Genomic DNA, 18,701 nt, shown 5'->3' with positions numbered 1-18,701 from the left:
GCGGCGCGCGGACGTGTCCCTTCGGCTGCCCAGCCTCGGCCCGCTCGGCTCGGCTCGGCTGGGCTCGGCTCGGCTCGGCTCGGCTGGGGCCATGGGGGACGCCACGCGGCTGCCCCGCCAGCTCTTCCTGCAGGGTGTGGCCGTGGCCTTCCTGTTCGCCTTCGCCTCCCTCTACACGCAGATCCCAGGTGCGTGCGGCCGGGCGGGGGGCGGCCCGGGGGAGCCGCTCGCTTTCCCCCCCAGGGGCCGGGAGTCGAACGACGGGTCCGCGCTTCCCCTTCGGTTGCCCCCTCCACCCCCGCGCCATCCCTGCTCCTTCCTCTCCGCCCAAGGACGGAACGTGTCGGGCGCTCCGCTGGGGGGGGGGCGGGCGGGGGGGGGGGGCGCGGCGGGGCGCACGGTGTGCCTCCCCGCCGGAGGCCCGGACAGGTGAAGCCGTTTGCCCTGGGGCGCGCAGCGGTCGAGAGGAAGAGCGGGATTAGAACCCGGGGCCCGCGAGGCCACGCAGCGGTCCACGCCGTCCACGCCGCTCCACCGTCCGTCTCCTCCTCGCCAAATCCGACGGCCTCTACTCCACTCTGCCCGGCCCGTTTGGGGGCGGGGATGGTCTCTCTCTGTTGCCCGGGTGTACACTCCAAGCGCGCAGGACAGCGCTCTGCACCTACTAAGCGCTCTGCCCATCGAGTGCTCAATAGAGTACACTCAATGATAGAGAAGCAGCGTGGCTCCGGGGAAGGAGCCCGGGCTTGGGAGTCAGAGGGCGTGGGTTCGAATCCCACTCTGCCACTTGTCAGCTGTGGCCCTGTGGGCAAGTCACTTCACTTCTCTGGGCCTCAGTTCCCTCATCTGGCAAAGGGGGATTGAGCCCCACGTGGGACAGGGACTGTGTCCAACCCGATCCGCTTGTATCTCCCCCAGCCCTTAGTACGGTGCCTGGCACATAGTTAAACGCTTAACAAATAGCATAATCATTATTAATTATTACTCATCTCAGCTGCCTTGGGCAGCACGGACCACCCCCTTCTCCCGGAAACGTTGCCCGACCTCAGCTTCCCTCTCACTGTCCTCTCCTCGTTCTCCCATCTCTTGGCTGTGCCTTCTCGGTCTCTTTCGTGGGCTCCTCATTCATTCAATGGTATGTATTGAGCGCTTACTCTGTGCAGAGCACTGTACTAAGCGCTTGGAATGTACAGTTCGGCAACAGAGACGATCCCTGCCCAGTGACGGGCTCACAGTCTAATCGGGAGAAAAATAATGACGGCATCTGTTAAGTGCTATGTGCCAAACACTGTTCTGAGCGCTGGGGAAGTAGTCAGTTTGTCCCACCTGGAGCTCATGGTTTTAATCCCCATTTTACAGATGAGGTGACTGAGGCACAGAGAAGTTGTGACTTGCCCAAAGTCACACAGCTGGCAAGTGGCGGAGCTGGGATTAGAACTCATGACCTCTGACTCCCAAGCCCGTGCTCTTTCCACTGAGCCACGCTGCTTCTGCCCCCAACCCCCCATTTCTGGAAGTCCCTCAGGGCTCAGTTCTGGGTCCCCTTCTAGTCTCCGTCTGCACCCACTCTCTCAGGGACCTCATTGGCCCACTCCCACAGCTCCACTTACAGCTCTGACCTCGCTCCTCCTCCTCGCCCTGCCTTGGGGGCATCTCTACAGACGTCCCAGCTGTCGTTCCCCCATCTCAAACCTAAATGTCGCACCGACATCTCAAACTTAATAATAATGTTGGTATTTGTTGAGCACTTACTATGTGCAAAGCACTGTTCCAAGCACTGGGGGGATATAAGGTGATCAGGTTGTCCCTTGTGGGGCTCACAGTTTTAATCCCCATTTTACAGATGAGGTAACTGAGGCACAGAGAAGTAAAGTGACTTGCCCAAAGTCACACAGCTGGCAAGCGGCGGAGCCGGGATAATAATGTTGTTAATGTTGGTATTTGTTAAGCGCTTACTATGTGCAGAGCACTGTTCTAAGCGCTGGGGGAGATACACGGTAATCAGGTCGTCCCACATGAGGCTCACAGTTAATCCCCATTTTACAGATGAGGTAACTGAGGCACAGAGAAGTTAAGTGACTTGCCCACAGTCACACAGCTGACAAGTGGCAGAGCTGGGATTAGAACCCATGACCTCTGACTCCCAAGCCCGGGCTCTTTCCACTGAGCCATGCTGCTTAGCATTTCCAAAACAGGACTCCCTCTCTCTCCACCCAAACCCTGCCCTCCACCTGACTTTCCGATCACCGTAGGCTACACCACCATTCTCCGTGTCTCACAAGGCAATAGTCTTGGCATCATCAATCAGTGGTTCTTACTGAGCACTTAGTGGGTGCAGGGCACTGTACTAAGTTCATAGAGTAGTATTTATTGAATGCTTACTGTGTGCAAAGCACTGCACTAGGCGCTTGGGAGGGTACAACAGACACATTCCCTCCCCCACAACGAGCTCACCATCTAGAGTGCTTGGGACAGTACAATATAATAGATTTGGAAGATCCAGTCCCTGCCCACAAGGAGCTTATGGTAGTTTACGGTCTGGCTGGGGGGGCAGGAGGGACCCAGTAATGTAAACAAATAAATTACAGATCTATCCTCTCTCTCATTCAACCCACAGATTCAATTACCAAACCCTGTGGGTTCCTCCTTCACAACACCTCTGTCAATCAGTGGTATCCAGGAGGCCTTCCCCCACTAAGCCCTCATTTTCCCTGTGCCCTCTCCCTACTGTCATCCTTTTACTTGGATTTGTACCCCTTATTCACCCCACCCTCAGCCCAACAATACTTATATACGTATTTGTGATTTATTTTACTGTCTCTTGCCCGCCTCCAGACTGCAAACTCCATGTAGTCAGGGAATATGTGTACCAACTCTGCCCTATTGTTACTCTCCCAGGCACCTAGCGCAGTGTTTTGCCCACAGTAAGCACCATTGATGATGATATTGTACTCTCCCAAGTGATTCAAAAAGTGTTCTGCGTACAGTAAGCACTCAATAAATACCATTGATTGTTGGATTGAGGGAGGGAGCTGCGCGTTCCCCTGACTCACCACCTCATTTGGGCTGAAGGGATGGGGGCTGCTCCCTTCCTGCTTGGATTGCTGGGGACTGGACGGAGGGGTGGGTAATAATAATAATAATGATGGTGATGATGGTATTTAAGTGCTTAGTCTGTGCCAAGCACTGTTCTAAGCGCTGGGGCAGATACAGAGTAATTAAGTTGTCTCTCGTGGGGATCACAGTCTTAATCCCCATTTTACAGATGAGGTAACAGGCACCGAGAGGTTCAGTGACTTGCCCGAAGTCACACGGCTGATAAGTGGCAGAGCCGGGATTAGAACCCCCCCGACCCCCGACTCCCAAGCCCGTGCTCTTTCCACTAAGCCACGCTGCTTCTCGAGCAGCAGCGTGGGTAGGGAGATGCGGGCCAGATGGAGGGGCGGGTAGAGAGATGGGGGCCGGAAGGACCTGCGGGTAGAGAGGTCGGTGTCGGATGAAGTGGGTATAGAAATGGGGGCTGGATGGAGGGGTGGGTAGAGATATTGGGGTCAGACCGAGGGGGGGGGGATGGGGGCTGGGCAGAGAGATGAGGGCTGGGAGGTGGGGTGAGCGAAGAGATGAAGGCCGGGCGGAGGGATGGGGGCCGGGCAGAGGGATGGGTTAAGGGATGGAGGCCGGGCGGAGGGCGCTGTGCGTTCCCGGACCTCCACCAGCCTGGTCTGCCCGCAGGCCTGTATGGGAGAGAGGGGATCCTGCCCGCACGCCGGATGCTGAGGCCCCTGGGGAAGGGGCCCTGGGAGCTGCTGTGGGAGTCGCCGACGCTGCTATGGCTGGGCCCGCGCCTGGGGCTGGACACGGAGCAGGCCATGGAGCTGCTGTGCCTCCTGGGGACTCTGGGCAGCCTGGGAGCTCTACTGCTGAAGCCGCTGCGCCACGGCCTCCTCTACCTCCTCCTGTGGGGTCTCTACCTCTCCCTCTACCAGGTGCGTCGGGCCCCGGGGACTCCAGCCTGGCTCAGGGCCTCCCCCTGACCGCACAACACACACACACGGTCCCCATCCTCGAGGACAGCCCCCCTCGGCCCGGCTGCTGTGGAGGCAGAGGTGCATGCCAGCCTCCTTTTTCCCCCTCCCCCAGCTGGCCAGGAAGCACAGGAAACCCAGCTGCTTCCCTCCCCCTCGTCATCCCCCCCCAACACATACACACCCCACCCCCTGGGATGAGGGCTGCTGACCCATTGACCTCCACACCTCCCCGCCCCTTGCAACAATGGGTGGGACTGAGAGTGGCAGGCTTTGAACCGGGATAGCTCCCTGCTTTTAAAAAAATTGTTTTTATTAAACACTTACTATGTGTGTGGGCCTGTATTAAGCACTGGGGTCAATACACGCTAATCAGGTTGGTCTCAGTCTATGTCCTATAAGGGGCTCACAGTCTTCAACCTCATTTTACACATGAGCCATCTGAGGCCCCAGAGAAGTTAAGTGACCTGCCCAAGGTCACAGAGCAAAAAGTGGTTGAGCTGGGATTAGAGCCCAGATCCTTCCGACTCCCAGTCCTGGGCTCTGTCCATTAGGCCATGCTGCTTCCTGCTTCACCCGTCATCTCCCCCTCTCTTTCCCCTCACAGTCCTGACTCTCCTCTCCTGATCTTGCAGGTGGGCCAGGTGTTCCTGTACTTCCAGTGGTGAGTGGTCAGGAGAACCCAAGGCTGAGCCTTCTCTCTGACATGGGGGAGAAAAGCTGAAAGGGCCTTTCTTGGAGTTCATTCATTCAATAGTATTTATTGAGCACTTACTATGTGCAGAGCACTGTACTAAGCGCTTGGAATGTACAAATCGGTAACAGATAGAGACGGTCCCTGCCCTTTGACGGGCGTACAGTCTAATCGGGGGAGACGACAGACAAGAACGATGGCGATAAATAGAATCGAGGGGAAGAACGTCTCATTAAAACAATAGCAAATAAATAGAATCAAGGTGATGTACATCTCATTAACAAAATAAATAGGGTGATGAAGATATATACAGTTGAGGGGACGCGTACAGTGCCGAGGGGATGGGATGGGAGAGGGGGAGGAGGAGAGGGAAAGGGGGGAGAAGAGGGTTTAGCTGCGGAGAGATGAAGGGGGGGTAGAGGGAGCAGAGGGAAAAGGGGAGCTCAGTCTGGGAAGGCCTCTTGGAGGAAGTGAGCTTTAAGTAGGGTTTCAAAGAGGGGAAGAGAATGAGTTTGGCTGAGGTGAGGAGGGAGGGCGTTCCGGGACCGCGGGAGGACGTGGCCCGGGGGTCGACGGCGGGATGGGTGAGAACGGGGGACGGTGAGGAGGTGGGCGGCAGAGGAGCGGAGCGTGCGGGGTAGGCAGTGGAAAGAGAAGGGAGGAGAGGTAGGAAGAGGCAAGGTGATGGAGATCCTTGAAGCCTAGGGGTATGTGTGTGTGTCCGCGCAGTGGGTTTGTGCTGGGCTAGAGAAGCGGGGCCAGGGGGTTAGGATGGGAGGACTCTGTGCTGGGCCGGAGGAGTCCTGTTTTGTCCAACTGGCTCAGGACCCGAGGGAACCAGTGGAGACCGAGCCTGGAAGGGGACTGAGGGCCGGGCCGTATCTCCACGGCAAGGGGGCCGGGGTGGGCTGGGGGCCGGGCCGGGTCCCCAGAGCGAGGGGACCGGTGGAGGCCTCGGGGAGCCCCTGCCGCCCCTACAGCCGGCCCCGGCACGCTGGGCCGTCCCCACGGATGAGGACGGGCTCCTGACGCTTCCGCCCCACAGGGACTCCCTGCTGCTGGAGACGGGCTTCCTGGCTGTGCTGGTGGCTCCCCTGGGGCTGAGCGGACCGGGGGGCCGGGCCGGGGGGCGGACCGGGGGCAAGGCGCCGGGCGGCTGGCCCCATGAGCCGCTGCCCTTCTGGTTGGTGCGCTGGCTGCTCTTCCGCCTCATGTTCGCCTCCGGCGTGGTCAAGCTGAGCAGCCGCTGCCCCACGTGGTGGGGGCTCACAGGTAGGAGGAGAGCGCTGACCTCCCCTGCCCCTCACCCGTCCACCGCACTGCCACACTCAGCGGGCTCCTGGCCCTCCCCCCGTCCATCCTAACCCCTGACCTCTGCCTCTCTGGCCTACCACTGCCTCCCCTCCCTATCCTAACCCTTTGCCCCCGCCTCCCCAACCCGGCATTGACACCCCCACGTCCCCGTTCCTAACCCGACCCCCACCTCCCCAGTGCAGTGTCGACGTGCCCCCTCCGCCCCGCCCCCCGTCCTAACCCCTGCCCCCCGCCTCCCCTTCGCAGCGCTGACCTACCACTATGAGACGCAGTGCCTGCCCACGCCGGCGGCCTGGCTGGCCCACCAGCTCCCGGTCTGGCTGCACAAGCTCAGCGTGGTGGCCACCTTCGTCATCGAGATCGCGCTGCCTCCCCTCTTCTTCGCCCCTACCCGCCGCCTGCGCCTGGCTGCCTTCTACGCCCAGGTGAGGGCTTGCGGGGGTAGTCAGGGGTGGGGGGGGAGTGGGGAGGTGGGGCGGCAATGGGGGGAGCCCCCTTCCCCATCCCTCAGCGCCCGGGTCTCCCTCGTCTCTCTGCCTGCTCGGCCACCAGGTGCTGCTCCAAGTGCTGATCATCATCACGGGCAACTACAGTTTCTTCAACCTGCTGACCCTCGTGCTGACCACCTCCCTGCTGGACGAGCAGCACCTGGCCCCGTGGCTCGGCCGGACCCGCCGGAAGGCCCCTCCCCGCTGTGAGTCGGGGGCCGCCCCTGAGCCGGGAGCTTCTGGGGATCCTTCCTCCGCCCGCCACCCCCCGAGAGCCTCCGTCTCCCTGCGGGGGCCACCCCCTCCCCTGCCCCAGGCCCCTCTCCTCCTCGACCCCTCTCCCAGGCTCGGCCCAGGGCGGCACTGATTCCCTCTTGCTCCTCCTCCTCGTCCCCCTCGTCCCCCCGTGCAGCCTGGCTCCGCTCCCTGCTGGCCCTGCTGACCCTGCTGGTGGAAGTGGCCGTCTTTGGGCTCCTGGGCTATGGCACCGTGTCCTGCTTTGGGCTGGAGTTGGATAAGGAGCAGCGTCTCGTCCATTCCAAGACGGGTAAGTGTGGCCCGGGGCCAGTTGGCGCCTGTGGGTTGGGCTGGGCTTGGGTGGGGTGAGCAGTGCCCCTGACCTTTCTGCCCTCCCTCCCCAACCCCTCCCCAGCTTTCACCTTCCACGAGTTCTCGCAGTGGCTGCGGGCTGTGATACTGCCGACCGTGGGCCTGGGAGTGGTGGCTCTGGCCTGGGAACTGCTGACAGCCCTGTACAGGTAGGGGGGAGCCTCGGGGAGCCCCCGCAACGGGGGGAGGTGCCCCTCGGCAGGTAGGAGTCAAGAAGGCTCTGCTTGGGCTTGGGGTTCCCATGCTGGCTGCTCCCGCCTTCATCCGTTAGTATTTATGACTGACGCTGAGTGACGGGCGCCCACGGGGACCAGAGCCCTGGGGCCGGGCACCAGGCCACGAGCAGGGTGCTGGGCTGTTGGACCCAGGAAAGAATAATAGAAATAGAAGATCCGACCCCTGTCCGTTCTGTCAGAAGAGACAAATGGACCCAGTTTCCAGGCAGACAGTAGATACAAAAATAGAGGACAGCTGGGAAAAACAAAAGCAAGTGACCCAGGATATTGATTTTTCCATCTTTGGGACTACCGTGGGCTGAGCACCTTGTGGGCACCGGGACTGGGCTGGGCTGGATGCCTGGGAATCATCCCGGCCTACAGTGGCCTACGCTCCTACCTGCCCACGGGCCCTTACGGGACGGCAGGTGGAGAACCCTGCTCGGAACCAGAACTAACTGCCAGTTTCCCAAACTGGCCTTCCCGTGTTCCCACCTTTCCAGCAGTTTGCAGCAGTTCTACCCCTGTGGCCGTGGGTGGGGGGTGCGGAGCCAGTCATGGGAGGCAGGCGTCTGCAGGTCCCCAGTCCCCACCTGTAAGGAGTCTCAGGAGAAGAGGCAGGGAAGGGGGTCATGGCCGGGGAGAGGGGGATTAGGCCTCCTGGGGGAGGCTTTAGGGTGGACCCCCAAAGAGGAACGGGTGGAGGTGGGTTGGATCAGGGACAGTTCTGTGTCCCCCTTTCCCTCCTCAGGTGTGGCCAGGTCCGGGGCTGCCTAGGGAAGCTCTGGGCCATGGCCCAGTTGTCCATCTTCGGCGCAGCCACCGTGGCCATGTTCATCATCAGCCTGGTGAGTATCTGGGGTGGGGCAGGTGGGCGGGACGGGGGAGGCGCGAGAGAGAAGGGTGCCGGCAGGGAGGGACAAGAGTCCCATCCCTGCCCCAACTCTATCCCGCACAGGTACCGTACACCTACTTGGAGCCCGGGGCTAACGGGCGGTTGTGGCCCGGGGCCCACCAGATGTTCCGGGCTGTGGAGCACCTGCAGCTGGCCAACTCCTACGGGCTCTTCCGTCGCATGACTGGCCTCGGGGGGCGGCCGGAGGTGGTGCTGGAAGGCAGCTATGACCGGGAGCACTGGACGGTAAGGGGGAGCCGGGGCCCGTCCCTCAAGGGTTAGGCCATAGCCCGGGATTTCAGGTCAGTCTAGCCCCGGCGTACATGCCATCAGTCCCGCTGGCTGCCCTCCACGCCCTTCCCTCTGGGGGCTGGCCCTCCGGGGGAAGTCTCGCGGGTCAGCTGAGGCTCACCGAGAGGGACTGGGGCCGGCGGCAGGGAGAGGGTCGGTCTCCCGTCACGTGGAGGTGTGGAGGTGTCCGGGGCCGCCATCGGACCGGAGGCTCACCGCCTTCGTCCGGCCTTCAGGAGATCGAGTTCATGTTCAAGCCTGGGAACTTGAGCGCGGCACCCCCCCGTGGTGGCCCCCCACCAGCCCCGTCTGGACTGGCAGATGTGGTTTGCCGCACTTGGGCCTCACAGCCACAGCCCGTGGTTCACCAGCTTCGTCTACCGCCTGCTGCAGGGCCAGAGGGAGGGTGAGTCCGAAGGAAGGAACAATGTTGGGGCGGGTGGGCCAGCGGGGAGAAATGGGGGTGGGGAAGAGAGAGAGGGAGAGCTGCGGGAAGGGAGGGAGAGCACTGGCTGGAGTGGGGAAAGGGGGGGGTCTCGCCGGGACCCTCTCCGGGACCCTCTGCGGGACCCTCAGGCTCCTGTCCCGGGCAGTGATCCGCCTGATCCAGAGCGATGAGTCCAGATACCCATTCCGGGAACAACCGCCCATCTACATCCGGGCTCAGCTTTACAAGTACTGGTTCTCCCAGCCCGGAGAGCAGGGGTGAGTGGCGCTGGGCACTGGGGGGAGGGAAGTGGGCAGTCTGGGGACAGGAGACCACGAAGGGGGACAGCGGCGGGAGCCCTGCCTCATGCCCTACTCCCCCGGTCTAGGCGCTGGTGGCGGCGACAGTGGGTGGAGGAGTTTTACCCCACAGTGAGTCTCGGGGACCCCGTGTTGGACTCGCTACTCAACCAGTTTGGACTGAAGGTGGGAGCGTGGGCAACCACGGTGGGACGAGAAGGCAGGGTGGGGGCGGGAGGGGACGGAGAAGTGGGGGTGGGGCCGGGCTGCTGGGCAGAAGAGGGGAGGCTTTTCCCCTTCTTTTGCATCCCCCCCTTTCCGTTCCCTCCTATCTCCCCACCCCCACCAGCCCCGTGCCATTGTCTGACTTTGCCTCTCCCTTCCGTCCCCCAGGACAAGACCCCCCCTCGGCTCCGCGCCTCAGCCGCCCCCCTGCCCCAGGCCCTGCGGCTAGTGCGGGAGCAGCTGTCGGCGCTGGGGCCCCTGGCCGTGCTCTGGACGCTGGTCTGCACGGCCGCGGCCGTCCGGCTGCTGCACGTCCTGCTCTCCCGCAACCCCCGCCCCTCCCGGCCCCCGCGGCGGCCAGAGGGGTCCACGGGAGAGAAGAACGGGGCAGCCCCCAGGAGAGATGGGGTCGAACGGCCCCGGGCCCAGCCTCCTCAGGCCCCCACAGGCTCCCGCCACGCCCGCCGGAAACAGTAGCCTCTCTCGCTGGGGGAGCGTGGCCTCCCCCTGCCTCCCTTGACTCTCCCCACCCCCACTCCCCACCCTAGGCCGCCCGGGGCAGAAAGTGGCCTGGCACCTTCAGTGGAGGGACGGGGGACAACTCCAGTTGTTCCTGTGGGGGCGGTGGTGGGGAGAATTGCTCCGTCCAGGACGGCCCCCAGCCATGGGGTTTAACGGCAGGAGGGGGTCGTGGCCTTCCCCCTCACTCCCCCGAATGCCTTAATGTCTGTGTGCCCTCTTCCTTCTGCCCCATGATTGCGCACAGGCCCAAGGACAGCAGCGCCACACTAGGCCTCGGCACAACGCCTGCCCCCCTTCACGTTTTCTAAATAAACTTTCCACGGAGCAGCTGTGTCCGGAGCACGGGGCTGGGGGCACGGGGAGTAGGCGACTTGGGGCGGCGGGCGGCACTCGGAGCTGAAAGCCGAAAGCTCCTGGCCCCAAGGCCGCGTCCAGAACTGACCATCTGGGGGGATCCGCATCCACAGGAGAGGGGCGGCGCCGGCACAGAGCAGAAACCCCCCCAGTTCCCAGCTGTCCCCTTCTGCAACCCTGCTGTACCCACGGGCACATACAGGTGCTCCACGGGAGCTTTGGGGAACACATAGACGGGTGCATACACGCAGGTAAACATACGTACCTGGGGGCAGGAGGTTCTTGATAGGGTTGGTGAATTTCCGGTCCCTGACCCAGCTCAACCCCGAGACCCCTGAGTGAATGAAGCAAATCAGAGCCGGGCCCAAGAGAGTGTCAGATTTCTCTGCAGTGTCTGGTACAAAGAGCAGGAAGAGTCCTCTCCACTTACCGCCACTTGACAGGCAGGAACTCCTTCATGTCCAACCACACTTTCTCCTGCTGCCACAAGCCCATTTCTCCTCACCGGGTCCTCAGTGGCCAGAGACACCCACAGCAAACCCCAAAAGTGAATAGGAGCATTGGTGACGGGGGAACTCTTCTGCAGCTCCCTTTTGCGCACCTTGGTGGTATATCAACTAATGCTATTTATTGAACACCTAATGGGTGCTAGGCACTACTAAGGGCCTGGGAGATATGACAGAAGTACAGGACATATTCCCTGATCTAACAAGAGAGGCATCAGATGTATAACATACAGGCAGTGGACATAAATGAATGAATACGAGTGCTATAGGTAGCAAAAGGGTTGGTAAGATTTGGGGGTCTCGATAATTAGCAGGAGAAGGTAGAATTTTACGGGGGGGGGGCTCCGAAGGTGAGGGCTGAGCTAAGTAATAATAATGAAGGTATTTAAGCACTTACTATGTGTCAAGCACCATTCTAAGCGCTGAGGTAGATACAAGCTAATCAGGTTGGACACAGTCTGTCCCATGTGGGGATCACAGCCTTAATCCCTGTTTTACAGATGAGGTAACGGAAGGACAGAGGAAGTGAAGTGACTTACCCAAGTTCACACTGCAGACAAGCACCAAGCCAGAATTACAGCCCTGGTCCTTCTGACTCCCAGCCCTGTGCTCTATCCACTAGGCCACGCTGGCTCCCTGGGTAGTTAGTACAGTGCTCTGCATGCGATAAGTAATAATTATAATTGTGGTATTATTGTGTGCCAAGTACCTGTTCTAAGCACTGGGGTAGAGGCAAGATAATCAGGAGGCACATGGGATTTACAGTCTAAGTAGGAGGGCGAACAAGCATTTAAGCCCCATTTGGCAGATAAGGAAACTGAGGCACAGAGTGACTTGTCCCAGGTCACTCAGCAGACAAGTAGCTGAGCTGGGATTAGAACCCAGGTCCTCTACTCCTAGGCCAGGGCCCTTTCCCCTAGGCCACGCTGCTTCGATGGTGGATTAGGTGGGGAATGGAATTCCAAAGTTAGGCAAAGCCTTGCTTCCGGGAGCAGGAGGAGAATATGAGGGCTTCAGAAGCAAAAATAAACAGCAATGTTGACTCAATCATTTTCTGAGCACCTATGCTATGCAGAGCACTGTACTAAGCGCTTGGGAGAGAATCATAGAATTAGTAAACACAGCCCAGCACTTATGGAGTTCATGGCTTAGCAGGTAACGAGGCTGGAGCTGGTGGCCCAACCTCCCCCGCCCTCGGGAGCATTGGTGAACAGGACAGAGATCGGAAGAACCTGTCAAAAAATAGGAAAGCTTCTTGTACAGGGGACAAGATATTACCTGCGGGAATAGGCTCAGGTGGAGGGGAATAAGACGATATAGGGGAATTTGGAAGGCAGGAATAGAAAGAGGGCTAGAGCGAGCCTCCGGTTCCAAAACTGGAGAAGTGGAGTGTGGATTTGACCGCAGAAAAAACTCCCAAGCTGTGGGCCTTCCACCGAGGAGAAAACACAAGGGGGTATTGCCATCTTTATGTTGTCGGAGCAAATTAAGGACCAGTATCAGACCATGTTTTCTCTGCGGCTAAACTAGAATTTTGTTTTAAAAGTCTGCTTAACGGTTGTTGCTTCGATCAATCAACGGTATTTATTGAGCACTCACTGGGTGCAGAGAACTCTACTAAGCGCTTGGGAGAGTACAATATAACAGAGTCAGTTGACCCATTCCCTGCCCACAAAGAAGTTACAGTCTAGAGGGGGAGATGGGCATTAAAATAAATTGCAGATATGTACCTAAATGCTGTGGGGCTGCTGAATGAAGGGTGCAAATCCAGGTGCATGGGTGAGACAGAAGGGAGAGGGAGTAGGGGAAATGAGGGCTTGGTCGGGGAAGGCTTCTTGGAGGAGGTGTGATTTTAATAAGACTTCAAAGGTGGGGGCGAGTGAACGACTGCCAGATATGAAGGGGGTGGGAGTTCCAGACTAGAGGGAGGGCGTGAGCAAGGGGGCAGCAGCAGGATGGATGAGATCGAGATACAGTGAGTAGGTTGGGGTTAGTGAACCAGGGACTGTGTCTGATCTGACTCTTTTTCCGCTTGGCACATAGTAACCGCCTAATAAATCCCCTAATTAGTCAACTGGCTGATTGCTAGGAAACAGAAAGATGTGTCATGGCCGGCAAAGACCACCTAGGAGTCAGGGTCACCATGAAGGTGGAGGCACCGGACAAACAGTGAAGAGGCAGGAACTGCCGTTCACGGTACTATGCCGGGAAAGGCACCTGGAAGCCCAAGGCTCACCAATAAAATGGACATTTCCTAACAATAATAATAATGATAATTGTGGTATTTTTTAAGCACTTACTATGCACCAAGCACTGTTCTAAGCACTAGGGTAGATACAAGGTAATCAGGTCAGACACAGTCCCTGTACCATGAGGGGCTCCCAGTCTTAATCCACATTTTACAGATGAGGTAACCGAGGCCTAGAGAAGTGAAGCGACTTGCCCGACGCCACACAGCAGACATGTGGCGGGACCAGGATGAGAACCCGGGTCCTTCTGACTCCCAGGCTTGTGTTCTATCCTCGAGGCCCTGCTGCTTCCCAGCCCTCCTCCCCCTCGTACCAAGCAAGGGGGTGCCCTCTGCTCTCCTTACCTCCTGCAGGCCCCCTCCTTGCTCCTGGTTCCCCGAAGGGCGACAGCACTGGAGATCTGCCCCTTCCCTGCCCAACCTGCTCTGCCCCAGGGCAACTCCGAGGGTCTCGGCGTGGCCAGGCAGGGGAGGGAGGCCGTGGCACAGGAGCAGGGGGCCTGTTTCTTGCTCCTGGGCCTTCCGCGACTCCATCTGTACCCCTCCTGAAGAAGCCCTGCTGGTCAGGTCCAGCCTAGGTGATTCCCTGAGGTCGGATCCCTCGGGAGGAGTGAGGTGGGCAGAGTCTGCATTCACCTCCCTCTCTCAGCTCCTGGATCTTCACCTTCCCCCTCCCCCCGCCCCCGGTCATTCAGCCAGGCTACCTCCATCCCATCCCCACCCACCTCCCTGCGGCCTCCGGAGCGGGACCAGCCCAGGCCCCAGGCTTCAATTAGGACAACGGGAGAGGGCGCTCGGGTGGGGAAGCGAAGGGAGAGATGGGGCTGGGTTGGTTCAACCACTTACTGTGGTAAGCACTGCAATGGAAGTGTCTGCATCCTCTCACATCTGCATTCACAATTCTCTGTGCCCCAGCCCCCTTGTGCCTCCCGCCAGCCCCCTCAGGTCTACCTCGGAAATGCATTGCGGTCCCAGAGCGGGTCCTCTCAGCTCAGGGGTTAGGGCAAAGCTGGGGACACAGGGAGAGGGCCAGGAGTTGGCCATCTCCCCCGTTCATTCAACCCCAGTTCCCACAGGCCCCTAAGAAACTGCTGGGGCCTATCCCCAGCTGGGCCAGGGTGTGAAGGGAGGAACGGCAGCAACCCCAGACTCACTCTGGCTTCGCTGTCAATGGGCAGGGCACTGAGGGAGGAAGGGGAGATGGGAACCCCTGGGACATGGCAGACACTCCCCCGATCCCTCTGGAGGGAGCCGATCCAGGCCCCTCAACCCTGCCCCTTCAGAGACGAGTCCCGGGCCTGACTGCTGATCTAGGGGTGGCGGCCATCCTTAGCCCTTGGAGCTCCCGTTCCCAGGGTTGAAAGAGAACTCCGGGAGGCAGGATGGAAATCTATCTTGTGGCCCCGGCCGCAGCCCCGTCTTCCAAGTCCCGAGGGTCCCCCAAGCCAACGTGCCCTGAGTTCTACCCTCCCCACCTCATTCACCCCACACATCCAATCCATCACCAACACCTGCCGGTCTCACCTGCACAATATCGCCAAGATCCGCCCTTTCCTCTCCTCCAAACTGCTATCGTGCTGGTACAAGCTCTCAAAATATCCCGACTGGATTATTGGGTCAGCCTCCTCTGGGATCTTCCTTCCTCCCGTCTCTTCCCACTCCAGTCTATTCTTCATTCCACTGCCAGGATCATCTTCGTACAGAAACGCTCTGGGCATGTCACTCCCCTATTCAAAAACCTCCAGCGATTGCCTATCAACCTTCGCACGAAACAAAAACTCCTCACTCTTGGCTTCAAAGCTCTCCATCACCTTGCCTCCTCCTATCTCACCTCCCTTCTTTCTACTGCACACCCCGTACACTCCGCTCCTTTGCCGCTCACCTCCTCACGGTTCCCCGTTCACGCCTAACCCACGGTCGACCCCTGGCCCACGACCCACCGCTGTTCTGGAATGCCCTTCCTCCTCACCTATACATCCGCCAAACTAACTCCCTTCCCCTCCTCAAAGCCCTACTGAGAGCTCACCTCCTCCAGAGGCCTTCCCAGACTGAGCCCCCCTTTCCCTCTGCTTCTCCCCCTTCCCTTCTCAGCACTGTGCTCATTTGTATATATTTATTACCCTATTTATTTTGTTAATGAGGTGTAGATCTCCTTGATTCTATTTATCTTGATGATGTTGCCTTGTTTTTGTCTTGTTCTGTTTTGCTTTGCTGTATCCCCCATTTATTCATTCATTCATTCAATAGTATTTATTGAGCGCTTACTATGTGCAGAGCACTGTACTAAGCGCCTGGAATGTACAAATCGGCAACAGATAGAGACGGTCCCTGCCCTTTGACGGGCTTTTAGTCTAATCGGGGGAGACGGACAGACAAGAACAATAGCAGTAAATAGAATCAAGGGGATGAACATCTCATTTAAACAATAGCAAATAAATAGAACCAAGGCGATGTACATTTCATTAACAAAATAAATAGGGTAATGAAAACATATACAGTTGAGCAGACGAGTACAGTGCTGAGGGGATGGGAAGGGAGAGGGGAGGAGCAGAGGGAAATGGGGAGAAAAGAGGGTTTAGCTGTGGAGAAGAGGGTTTAGACTGTGAGCCCGTCACTGGGCAGGGATTGTCTCTATCTGTTGCCAAATCGTACATTCCAAGCGCTTAGTACAGTGCTCTGCACATAGTGAGCGCTCAATAAATACTATCGAATGAATGAATGCCTCCAAACTGGGCAAGTTCTCTGCCACATGCATGGGCCGAGTTTACACACACGAGTTCGTGGACGGCACAAGTCCTGGGTGGGGGGAACTAGGGGACACGGCTAGCCTGGTGGCAGCTTAAGGCCTTTCTGTTTTCAGGCTCCTCTCGCTCCCTGCTCCCTGCACCAACCCCGACAACGATGTAAAATTCTGGGACACAGCGCACAGAGGGAGGATAATGCACGGGTTTCTGTTCTCTAGGCCGGCCTGGCAGCTGGGATGACTGGTGTTCTGGAAAAGTCCTCTTGCCTCTCCTCTCCTCCTCCTCTCCCCCCAGCTCCGGAGCCTCCTTCCCCGTGCCTCGCTTCCTTTCCCCCGGACCTCACCCAGCAGAAAATTTCTGGCTGGGCCAATCGTGCGGCCGGCCTTGGAGACAGAGCAGCTGGGGGAGGGTCTCAGCCAGAGGTACCCTGCGGGCCCCCCCCCCCAGTGTTCTCTGGCTCTCCACCGGCCCCAGCGGGGTTAGCACAGGGGTGAGGGAGGGGGATGGAGGCGGATGGAGGCGGTGAAGCTCCTGCGACCTGTCCCCCTCCGTCAACTAGAGAGGAAGAGGAAGATGGAGAGAATCACAGAGACGGAGAGATGGAGGGAGACAGCGGGAGGGAGAGAGGGAAAGAGGAAGAGAGAGAGAGAGAAAGTGGGGGCATTGAGGGTCGGAGGGAGGGAAAGGAACGTCAAGCCGGGAGCCCTCAAATCCCTGTTCCCTCCTCGCAGGGGGTCCGACGGCCAGGCCAGGAGCGGCTCCCGGGGGAGGCCCAGGGCAAGCTGGGCTGCGAGGGGAGGGCCGGAGGGCGGAGAGGAAGGGGCAAGGTTGATTTCCAAGAGCCTCTAAAGGCACTCTGCGCTGCTGAGCCGTTTTTCACGAAAGCCTTGGGCCATAGCCGGTAAGACAAGGCCTCTGTTGCCTTCCCCGGGTCGGGGCCGGAGCCCGGACTCCCCGTGCAGAGCCGAGGTCGCAGCCCTCGTGGGGTCTGCCAGCCCGCCCTGGACGCCCCCCGGCCCCGGCCCCGGCCCCGGGGCGGCTGCGCCGTCAGGGCGGAGCCCGCCGGCCGCCCTACGGCCCGGCGGGTGGGAGGGGAAGGGGCAGGGAGGGAGGGGCAGGAGGGGGCAGGGAGGGAGGGGCAGGAGGGGGCAGGGAGGGGCGGAAGGGGAGGGGGCGGAGAGCGCCGACTTTGAGCGGCGGCTGCCCCCTCCCCGCCCCCCGCCCCGGGTCCGATGACGTCACCACGCCGGGCCCGCCCTCGGAGCGAAGGAGCCGGCGCCGTCCCTGCCCCGGCCGCACGGCGGCGCCGTTCTCAGCGCGACGACCCCGCCGTCGCCGCCTCCTCCCGGCCGCCCTCCAGGCTTCCTCGCCCCGCCCCGCTCTCCCAAAATGCGTCGATCCGCGAAAGGGCGCCCCAGGCTCGGGTCCTGGACCCCGGGACCCCCCCGCTGGGGCCCCGGGGAAGGCGGGGGAGCCGTCCGGACGCACACACGGCCGCCGATTTCACGGGATTTATTAGCATCCCCGACCGTGACCGCGACGGCCGCGGGGACTGTGAGCGGGCAGGGAAGGGGGCCTCCTACGGTCGGGGCTTCTCGGCCGGGGCTTCTCGGCCAGGGCCCGGCAGCTCAGCCGAGGACCTAGGAGGCGTTAGCGTCCTTGGGTGGGGAGGGGTCGCGGTCGGGGTGGTCGGGGTCATGAAAGGGATGGGTCAGAATTTGGGCGACTTCGCTGTCCCACGTTACCGGAGAATTGTTGGTGTCCCGCTGGGCCCGCTAACCGGGAACGGCCCTCCGCGTCCGGGGCAGCCAGGGCAGTAGGGGCAGCAGGACCGGCCGGGGCAGTAGGGGCAGCTAGCTGGGGAGCCCCGAGGCTTGCAGGAGACACGGTCCCTTCAGCTGCAGGCACCACCCATCCACCAACTCACCCACTCCCTCCCTCCCCGGGCCTGCCCGGCCCCGCCTGCCCCCCACCCCCCCCCCCCCCGACACCGCCTCCCGTCGCGTTTGCCCTGCCCGGTTTCCCTTTCCCGTGTCCCCGGCCGGCCGGGTCCCCTCCGACCCACTCCCCGGTGTCTGGGGCGGGGAGAGGGGCTCCAAGGCGGGGAGAGGGGCTCCACCCGAACGAGGGCAGCCCCTGGAAGCCGAGGGAGCAGAGCAGCATCGCCACGGGCCAGTCCCTGGCGGGAAGCCCCGGGGTGGGCTGGCTCCGGGAAGACGTGGAGGGGGCGGCGGCCGCTTCGGGGCCGGAGGGCCGGAGGTCGGTGGGGACAGACGCCCGCAGGCCCCCGAGCCTCCCCTGCCCGCGGGGACAGGAGGACCCCAAGGCTGGCGGGGAGCTGAGAAGAGCCGGGGCGAAGGAGCCGTCCGGCGAACCCTGCGACCAGTCTGACTGCCAGGCCCAGCCGGCCCATGAATAAAGAGGGCGGCCCCGCCCCGAGGGGTGGGGGTCAGGGGTCAGGAGCAAGGGAACGGGGCCGTTGGGTCACTGCCCCTGCCCCTGCCCCTGCCCCTGCCCCTGCCCCTGCCCCTGCCCCCGGCCCGCCCCTCTGCACTCTAGGCAACGTGGCTTAGTGGGAAGAGGCCGGGCTTGGGAGTCAGAAGTCAGGGGCTCTAACCCCGGCCTCGCCACTTGTCTGCTTTGTGACCGTGGGCGGGCCCCTTCACTTCTCGGTGACTCGGTCACCTCATCGGTCAAATGGGGATGAAGACTGGGAGCCCCACGTGGGACAAGCCGATTACTTCGTATCTACCCCAGCGCTTAGAACAGTGCTTGGCACATAGTAAACGTTTAACAAATACCCTAATTATCTTCTAGACTGTAAGCCCTCTGTGGGCGGGGATTG

The 18,701-nt window shown here is 60.5% G+C and overlaps 1 protein-coding gene across 1 annotated transcript; it reads left to right on the top strand.

Moving 5' to 3' along the window:
• Positions 1–40: 40 nt before the first annotated feature.
• LMF2 (lipase maturation factor 2) lies at positions 41–10,331 on the top strand. Its single transcript, XM_029079372.2, is given in 15 exon segments — positions 41–188; positions 3,733–3,986; positions 4,661–4,689; positions 5,765–5,991; positions 6,280–6,458; positions 6,586–6,727; positions 6,934–7,068; positions 7,174–7,279; positions 8,097–8,193; positions 8,304–8,486; positions 8,768–8,803; positions 8,805–8,937; positions 9,125–9,236; positions 9,347–9,443; positions 9,651–10,331. Coding segments are annotated over 15 exon segments (2,136 nt in total). The 5' UTR covers positions 41–91; the 3' UTR covers positions 9,960–10,331.
• Positions 10,332–18,701: the final 8,370 nt, after the last annotated feature.

This window comes from Ornithorhynchus anatinus, chromosome 14 (genome assembly GCF_004115215.2).
Source record: "Ornithorhynchus anatinus isolate Pmale09 chromosome 14, mOrnAna1.pri.v4, whole genome shotgun sequence".
In the NCBI taxonomy this organism is placed as follows: domain Eukaryota; kingdom Metazoa; phylum Chordata; class Mammalia; order Monotremata; family Ornithorhynchidae; genus Ornithorhynchus; species Ornithorhynchus anatinus.
This window is presented reverse-complemented; position numbering and strand designations above follow the sequence as displayed.